This window comes from Papio anubis, chromosome 18 (assembly GCF_008728515.1).
Source record: "Papio anubis isolate 15944 chromosome 18, Panubis1.0, whole genome shotgun sequence".
NCBI lineage: Eukaryota > Metazoa > Chordata > Mammalia > Primates > Cercopithecidae > Papio > Papio anubis.
The window spans coordinates 68,081,912-68,099,821 of NC_044993.1; the positions used below are offsets into that span (position 1 = coordinate 68,081,912).

A 17,910-nucleotide genomic window follows, 5' to 3' on the forward strand; every position below is an offset into this window, starting at 1 on the left:
GTTCACTCTTTAACTGTCCTCATGCTATGGGGCAGACAAACAAGACAAAGAAAGATTAAGTCATGTGCCCAAGTTTCACCACTTATTGGGACTGGACATAAAAAAGGGACAGTCACGTTGCTCCTAATGGAGAGAGCCCAGGTGTTGCAGTCAGACGAACCTGGTTCAGACCTGGGTCCCACTATTCTCGAGTAAGTTTAGCCAACCTACACCACTTCTCCACATCTCAGTTTCTTTGTCTGTAACGTGGAGCATTCACAGTTATTGCAAAGATTGCTGTCAAGACAATGCAGTACTTGGGACTCTGTTCACACGTGGTAAAGGATGGCTGCAATTATCAACACTGCTGCCGCTGTTGCTATGGGAAGGTTCTTGCTCACCTCCCCGTTAAGTGCTTCTGGATGTCAGCTTGCTGGTTAGTTAGCCTCCCACCACCATCTCATATCAGCTATTTCTTCTGTCTGCTTATTTTCCCCCTCTAACCTCCAATTCCGCACCTATTCTCCATCCATTCACTCATGCATTTATTTATGGGGGACAGGGTCTTGCTCTGTCACCAAGACTAGGGTCCAGTGGTGCAATCATAGCTCACTGCAGCCTCAAACTCCTGGGTCCCAAGTGATCCTCCCGTCTCAGCCTCCTGAGCAGCCAAGATTACAGGTGGGCACCACATTGCCTGGCTAATTTTTTTAATTGTTTGGAGAGAGAGGGTCTTGCTACATTGCCCTGGCTGGTCTCAAACTCCTGGCTCAAGCGATTTTCCTGCCTCTGCCTCCCCAAGTGCTTAGATTACAGGCATAAGCGCCACCGCGCCCAGTTGCTGTCCTTATTGTCAGCACATACATTTCCCTCTGCTATTCACTGGGAAAGTAAAGGCTGCCAGGCATAACCTCTTTAAATTTATCTTCCTTCTCCTTCAAAATGTATCCACATTTACTCTCCATCTTTTTTTCCTTCAATGTCACAAAAGAAAAAAAAAATGTCTCTGCTCAATCCAATCAGTACCATAGCTCTCTGGTGCTAGACAATGATGAGCAAAACACAACAGCCTCAAGCACACTCGGATCACCTTTCAATGGGTAAATCCCGACTGTGCTGTAATCCCCACCATCGTAACCTCTGAGCCCGTTCTCCAAGACTACAATGTACCCAAGCCTCTGCCATCTTCAAAATTCCTTCCCAACTCCTGTCTTTCCTTCAAGCCAGAGTACCACTGGTCCCTTGGATCAACCAATGGCTGCTTTGAACAGCTGGGCTCCAGTGTGGCCCACGTGTCTTCTCCTTCCATTTACTCCTAAGCCATCCACGTTGGAAAGGCTGTTGTTGAGGACATTAATGATGGTGTGATTGCCAAACTCAGTGCCAGGGGTCCTGACCCCGTTTCCTCAAGCCCTCTGAATTATCCAACACCCCTACCTCTCTCTTGTAATCATCTTACTCTTTGATTTCCATGAGGATGCCTGGCCTTGGTTTTTCTCTTTTCCTTCTGATTACATCATCCTCCTTCACTGTTTCCACACTTACTTTTCACTTACTCTCTGAACAGGCAGCTTTTTTCCCCATCTCTGCCTTTTCTCGGGCCCTTGACTTTTCTTTACCTGATGACAACCTAATCCACCCTTCGAAGTTCTAGTCTGCATATGACCTCCTCTGAGCAGCCTCTATAAATATCCCTAGCGTCTCTAGGCTCATTTATGTTTGAATCGAGATCCGGAACTTACCAAATACAGAGGGAGCCTTATGGGAACAGTTTTGCCCTGTTGAGAACATCAGCCCTCATGAGACAAGTGACACTACAGCATTTACTCTATAATACTATATTGAACCATCAGTTCTTTGAGGATATGATAGTGTGTCAACTTTGAACACGTATTCCCGGGCCTAGTATTGTGCCTAGACTATAATAGACTGTCATTTAAATGTTTAAGAAATTACAAAACACCAACCATATCTCCAACTGAGAATTCTGGACCCTTGAATTAAGACCACATGATTGTTTAGAGTTCTTTAAATATTCTTTGGTGCTGGTTTCAAGGACAGAGATGACTATCAAAGCGTGACTGGGCAAAATTAGACAAGGCCAAGAGTGCTCATTGGAAAGTACTGCTGATCTTCAAGTGGATCTTGTCCTTGGGTGGAGACAAGAGGGCCATTAACTCCAATGTGAATTAGGTCATAGGATTGAACTTCTGTCTGGTTAGGGCAGGATACAGCCATGATGCAAAGGTAGCACAGCAAGCTTTCAAAACTACAGGTCTCGATGATTTCTAATTAGGTTGTTTAATTATTGTTTGTTTGTCTGTTTCGAGATGGAGGCTCGCTCTGTTGCCAGGCTGGATTATGCAGCGACACAATATTGGCTCACTGCAACCTCTGCCTTCTGGGTTCAAAGTATTCTCCTTCCTCAGCCTCCCCAGTAGCTGGGACTACAGGCACGCGCCACCACACCCAGCTAATTTTTGTATTTTTAGTAGAGACAGTATTTCACCATGCTGGCCAGGATGGTCTCGATCTCTTGACCTCATGATTCACCCGTCTTGGCCTTCCAAAGTGCTGGAATTACAGGCATAAGTCACCACACCCTAATTATTGTTTTACTTAGTACAAATATAAGCGAAGGGGGACTTTGTATGGAAGCAAAATACTAATTGTTGAACACGTACTGTACGCCAGGCTCTGTCTTAAGCATTCTATTATTGCATTTTTTTTCTTTCTTTCTTTCTTTCTTTAAGACAGGGTCTAGCTCTGTCACCCAGGCTGGAGTGCAGTGGTGCAATCTTGCCTCACTGCAACCTCCACCTCCACGGCTCAAGCAACCTTCCCACCTCAACCTCCTCAGTAGCTGGAACTACACACACACACGCCGCCACACCTGCCTTTTTTTTTTTTTTTTTTCCCCCATAGAGATGGGTTTTTTCCTCACCTGCTGCCCAAGCTGGTCTCGAACTCCTGGGCTCAAGTGATCTTCCTGCCTCGGCCTCCCAAAGTGCTAGGACTACAGGTGTGAGCCACCATGCCCAGCCAGGCATTGCATATTGATTATTTCATTTAAAGTTCAAACAAACCTTGTACGTCATTTCAACACTCCCATTTTGCAGAGAAAAGACTTGCTTAGCAGTTCAGTGACTTGACTACAGTCACGTAACTCATAAGCTGTGGACCCATCGTTCACACCTCATCTACAAGACTCCAAAGCTCTTGCTCTTTCCTCCGTAACCTTCTTGTGAAACAGCTCAACTGACCCTTGTGAAATGTGCTAGATTCTCAAATGACACTGGATGGCTAGGACTGATCTTCTGTTCCCAGACTAAGCAGCTCAGCCTCTTTCACAAATGCACTGGTGTCTTTTCAAGCGGGTGAGAGTATCTTTAACGGGCTCTGCAGCCCCCGATTCATTTTCCTGAGAACTGGACTTGGAAGACAGCAGAAATAAATGATTCCTAGGCCTAGGATAAAGTTTCCTTTTGGAAGGAACAAATAATGGTCGGAGGGAGATTCCACCTACATTCTCCCAAGGCCACTGAGTTTGCTACCTGCGTAGTTTGCCATTGCAATTATTTGGGGTAGCAAAGCTGTAATATCAATCAATCTCCGTTCGATTGCTTTGCCATGAAATAAAAGCAGGCCAATTTATCAAAATTGAGGCCCTCCGCTGAGTTTACATTGCCATTAAACTACCAACAGGAAATCATTAAGGTGACGCAAGAAACCAACTGGTAAGTGAAATGAAATGATTTTTTTTTTTCCCTCAAATATCGTCGTCTACAGTCTCCTTTGTTTGGCTGTCAGCATAGGCAACGTGGGGCTGGGTCTCAGATCTCTGTGTTAATATACAGTTGGTGGTGGAGAGGGCTCAGACACACGCATTTGCAATCCAATGGCTGCACCCAGGTAACTTCGTTCTCAGCAGGGCAAGCCGCGTGACGATAAATAGGGGGAAATGTGTATGCGTTTGTGCGATAAAACAGGCTTAATGATTTTGAAGGGGAAGGAGTCCACGAGACATACAGTAGCAACTTAGGAACAAAATGGAACCATGCAGGGCCAATTAATGTGCAAATATGTGTGTGCTGAACTTGCATTCCATTCATCATGTGGACATGGAAATTGGGCCATTTATCTGTTATATTATGTATGTGACATCTTAGTTTGGTTCTTAAAGGCTGCTTGGGGACAAAGGGCCAGGTGCTTTGCGGCGAGCAGAGGGAATTTCAGATAAATTCTTCAGCTGTCATAAACATTGCCGGGCAGAATTTGGTCAGAAGATAAAGCTCTCTCCTCCACAGGGTTTTTCACATTTCTCAATAGCTGGTGTGCCATCTTATTAAAACTGTGTGTGGTGCAGGGAGGGGTGGCATATGCCACGAAAATTTATTGGCACAAACAGCTTGCTGTCATGTTTTCAAAGTCCAGATTTAGCAAACGTTATTCACATATTCACTGTCAATCTGCGGAGAGAAAGGGAACTGGCAAAGCCACTCATTCTCACTGAGTCTGTGGGTTTGCCATTCCTTTTGTCTCCTTTTAACCAATATCTCCTCCACAGGTGGGGTTTGTTCTGCTTAAATTACAACTGTTTGTCTCTACTTAGCGGGGGAAAAAAAGAAAGTCATTTGAGAAGGAAAAGGACCTCGCAGAAGCGCTTTCCCAAAGCCACTATTATTTACCTCACAGAACACGCCATGAATATGGATCACACATTAAATAACGGTGATCGCTTGCTTTGATGAATCGCCATTAGAAATTCAATTAATAAAACGTTACCTCCCTGCCGTCACGAAAGAAAATCTGATCTGGCTGCAGCAATGATCGTTCAGCCTTAGGAATGAATACTGGTAAGGAGAAAAAAAAAAAAAAGATGAAAAAAAACTGTTCCATCAGGGAAATGGGAGACTGGAATAAAAAAAGAATGAAGGAAGGAAGACTATTTTTGATCAAAAGCATTTCTGTACATGAAGCATTCCTACACTTCCTAATTCCCTTCGTCCTACTTACCCCTACCATGACCAACTGACCATTACCATTCTCCCCACCCCATCATCCTGGTTGATACTTTTTGTGTTTTCTCTTTTTCTTGCCAAGGGCCTTCATTTTTTTTTTTTTTTCTTGGCATACAAATTACAACCTAAAAGATGCACACATCCTCAGTGTAGAGCTCTATCAGTTTTATATATGACGGTTACCTCTGTAAATACATCCACATGAGAGTATTGGACAATTCCATTAGGTCCCTTTCTGCCCCTGCTCAGCCAACACCTCCCAGAGGTGACCACTCTTGCTACTTTTATCACCAGAGATGAATATTGTCTGTTTATTTTATATATTATATATATCTCATATATATAATATACAAATAATATATATGTGGGTGTATATGTACATATGCAAATGAAATCACAGACAGTACATTCTTTTGTTCAGATAGTTTTTTTCTTATAACATTGTATCACTAAGATTCACACACGTTGTGTCATATATCTATAGATAATATTTTTTTATTGCTGCATTGTATTTCATTGCATGAATATACCACTATCGATTTTATCTATTATTCCGTTAATAGACATTTGGTTTGTTTCCAGTGTTTGGGTATGGTAAATAAAACCTTTCTGGGGGCTGGGCGTGGTGGCTCACACTAGAAACCCCGTCTCTACTAAAAAATACAAAAAAATTAGCCGGGTGCGGTGGCGGGTGCCTGTAGTCTCAGCTACTCGGGAGGCTGAGGCAGGAGAATGGCGTGAACCCGGGAGGCGGAGCTTGCAGTGAGCCAAGATCGCGCCACTGCACTCCAGTCTGGGCAACAGAGCAAGACTCCTTCTAAAACAAACAAACAAACAAACAAACAAAAAAAACACCTTTATGGGAATTCTTGCATGTGTTGTTTTGGTGGACATAAGCACTCGTTTCTCTTGGGCACACAAGTAGAAGTGGAATTGTTGAATGATTAAACATTATTTCACCTATGTAGGAAGTACTTCAACTCCTCACATCTCCTTTTTTTCAATTGGTAAAATGAGGATAAGAAGTACCTTATGAACGGACGGGTGTGGCGGCTCACACCTGTAATCCCAACACTTTGGGAGGCCAAGGCAGACGGATCACAAGACAGTCAAGAGACTGAGACCATTCTGGCCAACATGGTGAAACCCCATCTCTACTAAAAATACAAATATTAGCTGGGCATGGTGGCACACGCCTGTAGTCCCAGCTACTTGGGAGGCTGAGGCAGGAGAATCGCTTGAACCTGGTAGGCAGAAGTTGCAGTGAGCTGAGATCATGCCACTGTACTCCAGTCTCACGACAGGGCGAGACTCCATTTAATATATATATATATATACACACACACACATCTATCTATCTATCTATCTATCTATCTATCTATCTATCTATCTATCTATCTTGTGAAGTTGAAAAGGGGCAACATGGGTGTTTTCTTGTTGGATGATTATTTTAAACTGCCAAATAGGATGCAGATGTAAGAATGTGTCTGGGGAAAGGAAGAAAGATGGAAGATCATAGGCAACACATGACTGTATGGGGTACTGACCAAAGAGAAACAGGACATATTCAGGTATGCTCTAGAAAGGGCAATCAGTCCTTCGTGACCAGCAGAGCTAATATTACTGAACGCCTGCTGTGTACCAGCCCATAATGCAGGTGGTTTACACGGCATGGCACTTTGTACCCTGACAGACATGGTTACACATTCCAGCTCTATTCCTCATTAGTTGAACGGCGCTAGGAGAGTTACTCAGCCTTTCTAAGTCTCAGTTTACTGTTCTGTAAAGTGGGGATCATCATAGCCTATACATCACAAAATTTTTGTGAGGATTTTATATAACGATGTATGCAGTGCGTTTATAAATAAATGGTGCATCAGACGTACTAAATACATAGAAACTGGTATTCCCGTGACAGCAAACCACCAGAGGAAACACTGCCGTTGCCATTTTAATGCTCTCAACAGCCTCATAGGATGCATATTGCTATTCCCATTCCAAAAATGAGGAAACAAAATTTGTGTGGTTTAATAACTCACTCAAGTGACTGGTCCCAAGATCATGGGGACATAGGTGACGGTGGAGGCTGCTCATCTCTGCCCTATCCTTGTGCTTCCCAAATCCCTGCCTCACTAGGCATCTGAAATCACTCACACTAAATGCATCACAGCTCCTGGAAAACCTTTGCACACCAAGTTACCACATCCGAGGATGGAGACATTTGAACGGGAATGGATACTTGTGGACAATGATCTCCCCTTAGGTGTTTGCAGAACCCTGTGAGAATCTGCCTCTACAAGTTTTATTCTATTTCACCCCACTAATGACGGTGTGATGGATCAAAGGGAGATATAACTATTCCCATGGTTTACCTGAGGAAAGTGAATAGCCACAGTTAACCCATTTATGCCTGAGGTTGCAATTTCTTGAATTTGAAACATCAGACTTTGGTGATGACCTTGAGCAGTAGGATATAAATAACTCCCACACGCTTAGGGTTCCAAGAATGGAACACTAGGCCGGGCGCAGTGGCTCAAGCCTATAATCCCAGCACTTTGGGAGGCCGAGAAGGGCAGATCACGAGGTCAGGAGTTCGAGACCATCCTGGCTAACACGGTGAAACCCCGTCTCTACTAAAAAAATACAAAAAACTAGCCGGGCGAGGTGGCGGGCACCTGTAGTCCCAGCTACTCGGGAGGCTGAGGCAGGAGAATGGTGTAAACCCGGGAGGCAGAGCTTGCAGTGAGCTGAGATCCGGCCACTGCACTCCAGCCTGTGCGACAGAGCGAGACTCCGTCTCAAAAAACAAAAACAAACAAACAAAAAAGAATGGAACACTAGATGTAATTAAGATGATGCGCAACATCACACCGAGCCCAGGGCTCCCAGAACCCGGGTCGGTGTTCTTTGCTTTACCCACACAGTGGCTTGGGAGTGAGAGTGACCGGCTCCATAGTGCTGAGCATATTCTGCAGGAGCCCATTACATTACAACATGGACAATTTCCAATGGGTGGTCACCTTGCTGGTGACTTCTGACCAGCTTCATTTTTTATTCTTTACCTAAGTTGTCAGCATCCACCACAATTCTTTTCATGCCTTGGAGACTAAGTAGAAAAAGAAAAACAGGCTGGGCATGGTGGCTCACACCTATAATCCCCACACTTTAGGAGGCTGAGGTGGGCAGATCACTTGAGGCCAGGAGTTCGAGACCAGCTTGGTCAACATGGCGAAACCCCATCTCTACTAAAAATACAAAAATTAGCCAGGCGTGGTGGTGCCCACCTATAGTCCGAGCTACTCAGGAGGCTGAGGCAGGAGAATCACTTGAACCCGGGAGGTGGAGGTTGCAATGAGCCAAGATCATGCCACTGCCCCACAGCCTGGGCAACAGAGCGAGACTCTGTCCCAAAAATAATAAAATAAAATAATAAAATAAAATAAGGGAAAGGAAAAAAAATATAAACAAAAAGCAAAAGAGAAGTAATAGAGAAACTGTATAATAGAGACAGTGGAGGTTTCACTGGCAGAGCCAGGGCTTTGTCTGAGCTGGGCTAGAATCATGATGTATATATCAAGAAACAGACTCTGAAGTCACCCTGCATCATCTTTACCACGCACACTCCATGAAGAGCAGTGCGGTGACCTGGGCACCCCAAAACCCAGCAGCACAGAAACCACTCAGCTGAAAACATACCATCCAAGCCACCAGGAAATGAAACACGGAAGAATCACCGCGAGAGTGCTCGTTGCACTCCATCACAAAAGAAACCCACTTCAAATTGTCTTCTAAAGGGACACAAAAACCATGTTTCCTACCTCAGCTTTGCCTGTAGCCTGACTTGCCGAAACCTGCAAGTTAAAGAAGAAAAGACATTAGTATTGATTCAACAAGAAGGTAATTGGATTAATTGTCTTTTTAAAGGAACTGGCATCAATAATTTGTTATGACCCGAGGGGACAAGGTTGCAACACACACCACACACACACACACACGCATTTTCTTCCACCAAGCACAGCAACATGATTTGTTTATCCAGTGCTGTTAATGAGGCGAATAGGATAATTAATATTTTCAACATATTATAACAATCTTGTCAGGAAAAAAAAAAAAAAGTGGGGAGGGCTGTGAGCAATGTCCGTGTACTGATAATGATTAAATAAACACTGAAAATGAAAACAAAGGTGCTGAAGACATTTTTGACATGTTTTTTTCCCCTCTTAAACCTTTAAGTCAGTGTTATGAGAAACACCAGGTAAAAGCTACAATGACAGCAATAACAGCAGCTTTATGTTTGCAAAATTCCTCAAAATACTGTGAAATAGAGAGTTGTGCCAGGAATGGTGCCAAGTTGTTTACATATTTTATCTCATTTAAGCCCTCGAATAACTTTTAGGACCCCATTTCAACTTTCTTTCATAAAAAGAAAATAAAAGAAAAATTGGGTTTAAGTTAGGTCACTTTTCCAAAGTCGGGATGTTAATAAGCAGAAGAAATTAAATTTAAACCCAACATAAAGTCAGGTGGATGTTCAGGCTCCTACCTACAAGCCCTCTCTATATCAAAGGATTTGGTGTAGACACCTCTCAACATTGTTCATCGATGCCTAGAAAGGGTCTCCTATCTAGAGATCAGATCTTCTTCCCTGTGTGGTAACTCTTAAGAAGCTTCCTATCCTACAGCTTCCCTTATACCTGGATGACTTGGCCAACCTCAGCCATACTGTCCCATCTGACTGCTTGGACTGAGCTATGTCCTCAAAATTCATATACTGAAGCCCTAACCCCCAATGTGATTGTATTTGGAGACTGGGCCTTTGGAAAGTAATTAAGTTTCGATGACGTCATGAGGGTGGGCCTTCATGATGAGATTAGTGCCCATCGAAGAAGAGACAGCTGCCCGGGCACAGTGTCTCACGCCTATAATCCCAGAACTTTGGGAGGCCAAGGTAGGTGGATCATCTGAGGTCAGGAGTTCGAGGCCAGCCTGGCCAATATGGTGAAATCCTGTCTCTACTAAAAATACAGAAAATTAGCTGGGTGTGGTAGTGTGTGCCTGTAATCCCAGCTACTTGGGCGGCTGAGGCAGGAGAATCACTTGAACCAGGGAAGGCGGAGGTTGCAGTGAACTGAGATTGTGCCACTGCACTCCAGCCCGGACAACAAGAGTGAAACTCTGTGTTAAAAAAATGAAACATGGCCGGGCGTGGTGGCTCACGCCTGTAATCCCAGCACTTTGGGAGGCCGAGACGGGCAGATCACAAGGTCAGGAGATCGAGACCATCCTGGCTAACACGGTGAAACCCCGTCTCTACTAAAAATACAAAAAAATTAGCCAGGCTTGGTGGCGGGCGCTTGTAGTCCCAGCTACTTGGGAGGCTGAGGCAGGAGAATGGCGTGGACCCGGGAGGCGGAGCTTGCAGTGAGCCGAGATTCAGCCACTGCACTCCAGCCTGGGCGACAGAGCGAGACTCCTTCTCAAAAAAAAAAAAAAAAGAAACATAAAAAAGGAGAGAGAGCACAGAACTTACTTTCTCACTTTCTCTCTCTCTCTCTCTCTCTCTCTCTCCCCTCCTGCACACAAGAAAGGCCACGTGAAGACACAGCAAGAAGGCAGCCACCTACAACCCAATGAGCAAACCCTTTTCTGATACCGAGTCTGCTGGTACCTTCATCTTGAACTCTCAGACTCCAGAGTATGAGAAATACATTCCTGTGGGTTAAGCTGCAGTCCATGGTGTTTTATTATGGCAACCCAGGGTAAGACACAGACCAATACCAGCTAACAGATGTGAATCCAAAAAAGGACTTAAGAACAAATGACTTCCCGAGTTAGGCAACCAGCCCCTGCAGCTCTTACTGACCTGGCTTTGGCACCATTTCTCCCACACTCACTCCTAAGGCAACAGACTGGGGAGCTCAGACAGAGCTCAGTGTCCATGGAGCAGCTTTCATGCACCATTAGCCCCCTAAGTGGGAGACCAGACTTCAGACTGACCTCAGCCAGGAAAGTCCATGAGCTGTGGCTGAAGACTTGCCAAGCCATGAATCCGGGGCCCAACTATGGGGAAACTCACGGTGTGATGGATGTCAGAGGTTGGAACCTTCCCTTCCCTCCCTCATTCTTGGAGCCCGTTCAGGACTGGGAAAGTAGCTGATTCCGTGGTGAACAGCCACATCCTTAAAGCACAAGCACACAAGATCCCTGGGCTACATTACCTCATGTGAATGTGTATATTACTCTGCTGAAAACCAACAGGAATATGTCAGGGAAATATGATATTCAACAGCTATAAGCCTCAGGCAGAACTACTCTCTCTGCTTCAGTGAGCTCCATGGGCAACAGAGTTTTCAGCTGACTACTCTGATGTCCCCCAAGTCATAACTTTAGCGTTTCCTAAATTTGTGCCATTTACATCATCAAGCCCCTTTTATTCCCCCCTATTAGGGGGAAGCCACTTCTTGCATCCACCTTAGGGAAATACAAACATAAAAAGGCACACACTTAACTGTCCTTCGTGGCATTGTTCTGACAGCAATACATTTTTAAAAGAGTATAATGACTAAAGTACAAGGTGTGAATACTAAACCACCTATAAAGGGAGACAATAGGGAGTGGCAGGGCCTTTGGGGTAACTAATGATGGCCCACTAGCTAAAGTCATTTGCATTTCAGTTTTTACCAGGCAAAACATGGTTCTAGCCAAACAAAAAACACATACATGATCTGAATGTGGCTGTTGGACTTCCAGTTGCTGATCTTTAAAGCCAAGTCATTTGCGATCCATCCATACTATAAACCATTACACAGCTTGGGGAAGATTCTTCGACGCTGACATTAAAAACTCTACAGCATATATTGTTAGTGAAAAATGAAAGAAACAGAAAAGTGAACATAAGATGATACCGTTTTCTTAAAGAAAAAAAAAACTCAAGTATGTATACATCATCCATCTCTCCCTCACCACGCACACCATCAATGCATATCTGAAAAATGTATCAAAGGATATACACCGAACTGACAAAAGGTTTACCTCTGAGCAAACTGGAACTTGACTGAGACCCAAGGGGTGAAGAAAAGTCAGGGGAACTTTCTCTTTTCCTGAATTGTTTAAGATGTTTACATCGATAACGTATCCACTTGTAAAATAAAACATATGTTTAAACCAGGATAAAAAATAAAGCTTCATACCACTTTAGCATTAACAAGAGACCTTGTCTTTGCTGCTGTGAATAGTGTTGTGCTCATGTCCCTTGCAGGGACATCAATGGAGCTGGAGACCAATATCCTCAGCAAACTAACACAGGAACAGAAAACCAAATACTGCATATCCTCACCTAGAAGTGGGAGCTAAATGATGAGAACACATGGACAGATAGAGGTGAACAATACACACTGGGGCCTTCTGGAGGATGGAAGGTGGGAAGAGGGAGAGAATCAGAAAAATAATGGGCACTAGGTTTAATACCTGGGGGATGAAATCATCTGTACAACAAACCCCCATGACACAAGTTTACCTTTGTAACCTGCAATATGTACCTCTGAACTTAAAAGTTAAAAGAAATTCACACACAAAAAAATGGAAAACAAAAAAGAAACCTTGTGGGAATGTTGGCTATTTTTTTTTTCTTATCAAAAAGGAGACTAAAAAGAACTCTCTCAAGCATTCACATATGGCGGCACAGTTGAAGGTAAGGCATATCGTGATGCAATAGGGAGTGGTAGGGCTTGTGGACAACGACAGATAAACTATACCGCATTCATAGTTTTACCAATTGGCTAAATATAGGAAACGAGGGGTAAACTTTACTGAGGCCCCTCTAGGTAGCTAGAACCCTCCCTACACTGCATTCAGAGTGGATTTCATAGTCAAAATTAGATTGGATTCAGAGATTCACTTCTAAGGCACGTAGTATTCACGAATGTGCACCCACAGACCTCAGGGTTTGTCACAGCCCACTGTGGCTGGACTGCACGCTGGGCAAGCCAGACCGTACTGCAGAGGCCTGCTGGCAGATGGAGGGTTCTTTAAGGGTTGCTGATGCCAGCTCCAGCCATGGACTTTTAGCAAGCCAGCAGCAGTCATCAGAGCGTCTGCAGTGGGGTGCTGATATGATTAGAGCTGTGTTTGAGGCGGGCCATTCTGTGGACCAGCGCAGGGTGCAAAAGGGACGTGGGAAACTTCCAGCAGGACACTCTGGAAAGCTTTGTTCCAGCTATTTCCCATCCCTTTAATCATTTCCCTTTCTCTCCTTCAGTTTCTCTGCATGTGTTTGAAATCGCAAAGGCCGACATTAAGGGTTTCCTTCTCGCTTGTGCTAGGAAGTCGGTGGACGTGATTCCTTTTCAACTGAGATTGGAGACATAAAGAGCCTTTCCCAAGGCCACACCAAGAACTTTCAGGGGCCGGGTGTGAACTCAGGTCGAACTCCAAAGCTGCCTCTGAAGCCCAGGCAGGGATTCTGCCACATGATGGAGACCCGGATTCCCTCCTGGGACTCTCACACGTCAGGAGATGTCCAGACTGAGTTAACAGACAGAGGGAAGATCATTGTCCAGTCACAGCCACCTGTTCTCCCTGAACCCTGTCTGAGATGCCCAAACACTGTCTGGGGCTCTGATGCTGCAAACCAGTCTGTGGTCTCTGCCTTCCGTGCTGAATAGCGTGGGGCTACCCTGTATAACTTCTGCAGGGTTGTGGTAAACAGATCTCTTTCGGTAGCATGACACAAAACAACTCAAAATGGCTCAAGCACAGGAAGGAATTTATCAGCTCATTCAAGGGATACAGCTCACTTTAAATGGATCCAGATAAGAATCAAAGAGATTTAATTACTTCCCTGGCAAGCAGTAGAGCTGTGAACTGAACCGGGTCTCTATCATCCTAGACAGCGCTCCCTGCACAGCTCTGCAATGCTCCCATCCCAAAACCCCGACACACAGTGGGTGACTGTCTGCTATTCCCTGGCTGGACATTATCCCTTCCCCCCTCACTGACTGATGCAGGTCACCCCGTCCCTTCCTCCAGTATTTACAGTAGGGATGGCTGTGCCAATGGTGCTATAAGTGGCCCGCCAGGCAGCAAGACCGAATAATCACACACCTTCCTCAAATGCCATCCTGGTAGGCCTCCAGATTTCCCTCCCCACCAGCAAGTGACACACCACGGTGCTGGACCGGGAGGCCTTTACCTGTGACGTCAGTGCATCTTAACTTAAACCGGCTTTCCAGGTAAACATGAGGATCCATGGCGGCATCTGGGTGATTACTTCTGTTGCCAGTCATTCACATGAAAATCTTAGATCCCCACGCCCTGGAGTCTACCACGTCATCTTTGCCAGACTGTCTATGGCTTGTATGGAACTGACTTATGGAACAGTCTGACACTAGCATATGAAATGAATGACGCACGCGTGGAGGTTCTCTGAGCTGTAAGGACATCTCGGCCAGACACAGATAACGGCCCAGTCACTCTCAGGCCTGAGAATTCCTATCCTCCCAAGTCCAACTCAGTGTAAAACTTTGGTCTCACATACAGTATAAGGTGCATCTCCTCCATTCCCCCTAGGCGGTAACCAGAAGGACTAACTGGGGAGAACGTATGGTCTTTTCTTTCGTGACCTCTTTCCTCTTTGGTTTTCTGGTTTCAACAGTTCTGCCACTGGGTCTAAGAAGATGGGTTCAAGAGAAAGGACAACAACATCCTTTGTACTTTGCAACAAACGAAATCATCTGCTAATGCCACTAGTGATCAGGTGAATTCCAACAGCAACAAATGCCCTCTGCATGAAAGAGGTCCAAATGCTGGCACCGTCATGGGGCATAGGTGGATTTGGGGGATTTCTATGGGTGAAGGCTGCTTGTGTTTGTCAAGGATATCCAAGCTGCAGTTGCAAATAGAACCAAATGCATAACAGCTCAACACAATGGACATTCATTCCTTTCTCATGTAGGAGTCCTGGGTGGGAGATCAAATTGGATAACAGATCTCTTCCACATGAACATTCAGAAAACCAGAGTGAAAGGGGTTCTGCCATGCTTAAGATGTGGCTTCCAAAGCTATCATCATCATCTTTATCCCAGTGCAACAGGAGGAGAATGAGTGGTGGTTTTTACGGACCACACCCAGAAGCAGCATGCATCATTCTAGCTCACATTCAATTGTCCAGAGCTCAGTCACACAGTTGCCTGTGTGGCAGGGGGGTGTAAGCATAGCCAACCGTGTATCAAAGGGGAGAAGATGGTTTTGGTGAACAGACCCAGCTGGTTGGCCACACATCCCCACTGAAGCACTACTTTGTACGAGATCCTCCTACATGGTTCCCTGATAGGAAATCCACTTCTGCTCAACCTCTCCCAAACTCTCCTGGTGATGGAATGCTGGCTGTGTGACTCCATCTCTTGATGCTGAAATTGTCTCGCCTTGCAGCTGGTTCTCCCTGGTGCACCAGCCACAAAGCTCAGACCCAGTTTCTCTTTGGTATCCCTTTAGTCCTCAGGAAACTCAGGTCCTCACCTGGCCACAAAAAGCAAGAGCAAAGTAGAGAATGAAGCTTTCTCTCTCCTCCATTCCTTTTTATCTCCTCCTGCACAAGTAAGCCCAGGACAACCATCAAAGATGCTGTATGAGATCAGGGCCTCTTCTTGCTGGCCTCCCAGTAACTACAAGAGGCACCCTGTAGCTTGGCTTTTTTTACGACGTTGTGGAGAAGGACGTTGACCCATGACTCATTCTTCTCTTTCTTCTTGAATCCTCTCTGATCTTCTGCTTATATAGACTAGTGGACACTAGAAATAGCACAATTGCCTTGTCCTCTCTTAGCCCTGGGGAGGTAGCTGAACCTCACTATTTTGGAGCTTATCATGCATAGCTTATCTCTGCAGGCAACTTTGGGTCCTAATGATCCATTTGGGGATAAGAGGAAACATTGCATTCCCCTTCTCCTTTACACAGCAACCTTGACAAAGGGGAGCAGGCCACAGGTTGTGAGTTCTTCAACAAACTGAGTCAACTCTTTCCTTGAACCAACTTGAATCTCTAGATTGTTGTCACAGGTACAAACAGAAAACCTTAAAGTCCTATTGTCAAAAAGTGGTGAAGCAGGCCAGGCGCGGTGGCTCACGTCTGTAATTCCAGCACTTTGGGAGGCCAAGGCAGACAGATCACGAGATCAGGAGTTTGAGACCAGCCTGACCAACATTGTGAAACCCCTTCTCTACTAAAAATACAAAAATTAGCTTGGCATGGTGGTGTGTGCCTGTAATCCCAGCTACTCAGGAGGCTGAGGCAGGAGAATTGCTTGGATCCGGGAAGTGGAGGTTGCAGTGAGTTGAGATCGTGCCACTGCACTCCAGCCTGGGTAACAGAGCAAGACTCCATCTCAAAAAAAAAAAAAAAAATTGCTGACAGTTTCCACTACTGTCCACTGGGCTGCTCTCAGGCCACCCGCAGCTGACATCTCAGAAGTCTGACTATCCTAACTACTAGCCTTGATGCAGAGGCTACATCTAGGTGCTTTGGGATCAGTCCCAGGGCAGCCCAGACTTCCAGTCTTCCTGACCAATGTGCCAGTCAACTGAATTTCACCAAGAAACCTGACTCAACTCACGACCAGCAGGTGCAGCCTAGATTCCTGACCCACAATATCTTGAGGTAAATAAACGGTTCCTAAGTTTTAGGGGTACTCTGTTACATGACATGGATGATGACAAATGACTTAGCCTCCCTAAGCCCATAATTTTATATCTGTAAAATGCAAATAATATTTTATAACACTGCTGTAAGAATTAAGCAAAAACAATGTTGAAGGTGCCTGGCACAGTTGCTGGCCAATGGTAGGCAGAATTTTATCCTCCCTGTCACAAAACCCTGGGCATCTATGCTGTTCTTTGTGATTTTCCACAATGAATTTTCTTCCTTTCCTGGCGAATGATTTTCAGAACCTTCAACTTGATCTCCAGCTGGTAGAACGTGTAAGGATTGCTCTGGAGTCAAAAGTGCCCGATCTTTATAAATCCTTACTCTACCATGGGAACGTTACCTTACCTGTCTGAGACTCAGTTTCCTTATTTAAAAAAGGGACACAAAAATCTGTCTTGCTGTTTTATGTATATTCAATGGTAACGTCTGGCTTAGAGTTGGAGATTGAGAATGGATAGCTGTGGTTTTGTGAGTTCAGGGTAATCACTGTAACAGTAGCAGAAGTCCCAACATCTGATATTATGAGCCCTACCGCATTCAACAGACCCACTTGCAAACAGGCCACCTACAGAATTGTATTTGTTTTTGTTTTTGTTTGGACAGAGTCTCGCTGTGTCACCCAGGCTGGAGTACCGTGGCACGATCTAGGCTCACTGTAACCTCCACCTCCCAGCTTCAAGCAATTCTCGTGCCTCAGCCTCCCAAGTAGCTGGGACCACAGGCGCCTACCATCATGCCGGGCTAATTTTTGTATTTTCAGTAGAGATGGGGTTTCACCATGCAGGCTTGAACTCCTGACCTCATGTGATCTGCCCATCTCGACTTCCCAAAGTGCTGGCTGGCGTGAGCCACCATACCATGCTCTAAAGGGGTATTTCTGAAGCAGGCAGCTTCCCATCTCCCCATCTCCTTCTCTACTATTCTATTCTGGCCTGGGACTTGGTTCCAGCCTCTGAGCTGCCAGAACTCATCTGAAATTTTAACTGTAAGTGCAAAAATGGAAAGAGCCCATTCATGGATGATATTCATCTCCCTACCACCCTCCCCATCTCCTACCAAATTCTGTAGGCTCCAGACATGTCCAATGAATAAATGTCTCTTAAAATTCTTTTAGAAAACGCACAAGGTTTCTCTTAATAACTCTCACTGTCAGGAATGAAATATTTACATGCACTTGCTTCAAAATTCTGGCAGCTTGTAACCTAAGAAT

At 45.0% G+C, this 17,910-nt stretch overlaps 1 protein-coding gene across 1 annotated transcript in view; it reads right to left on the minus strand.

Moving 5' to 3' along the window:
- The window catches only part of RBFOX1 (RNA binding fox-1 homolog 1), a 2,483,424-nt gene that overhangs the window by 1,839,998 nt on the left and 625,516 nt on the right, over nt 1-17,910 (minus strand). Inside the window, 1 exon segment of the mRNA XM_031657938.1 lies at nt 8,819-8,851. Coding sequence (XP_031513798.1) covers nt 8,819-8,851 — 33 coding nt within the window.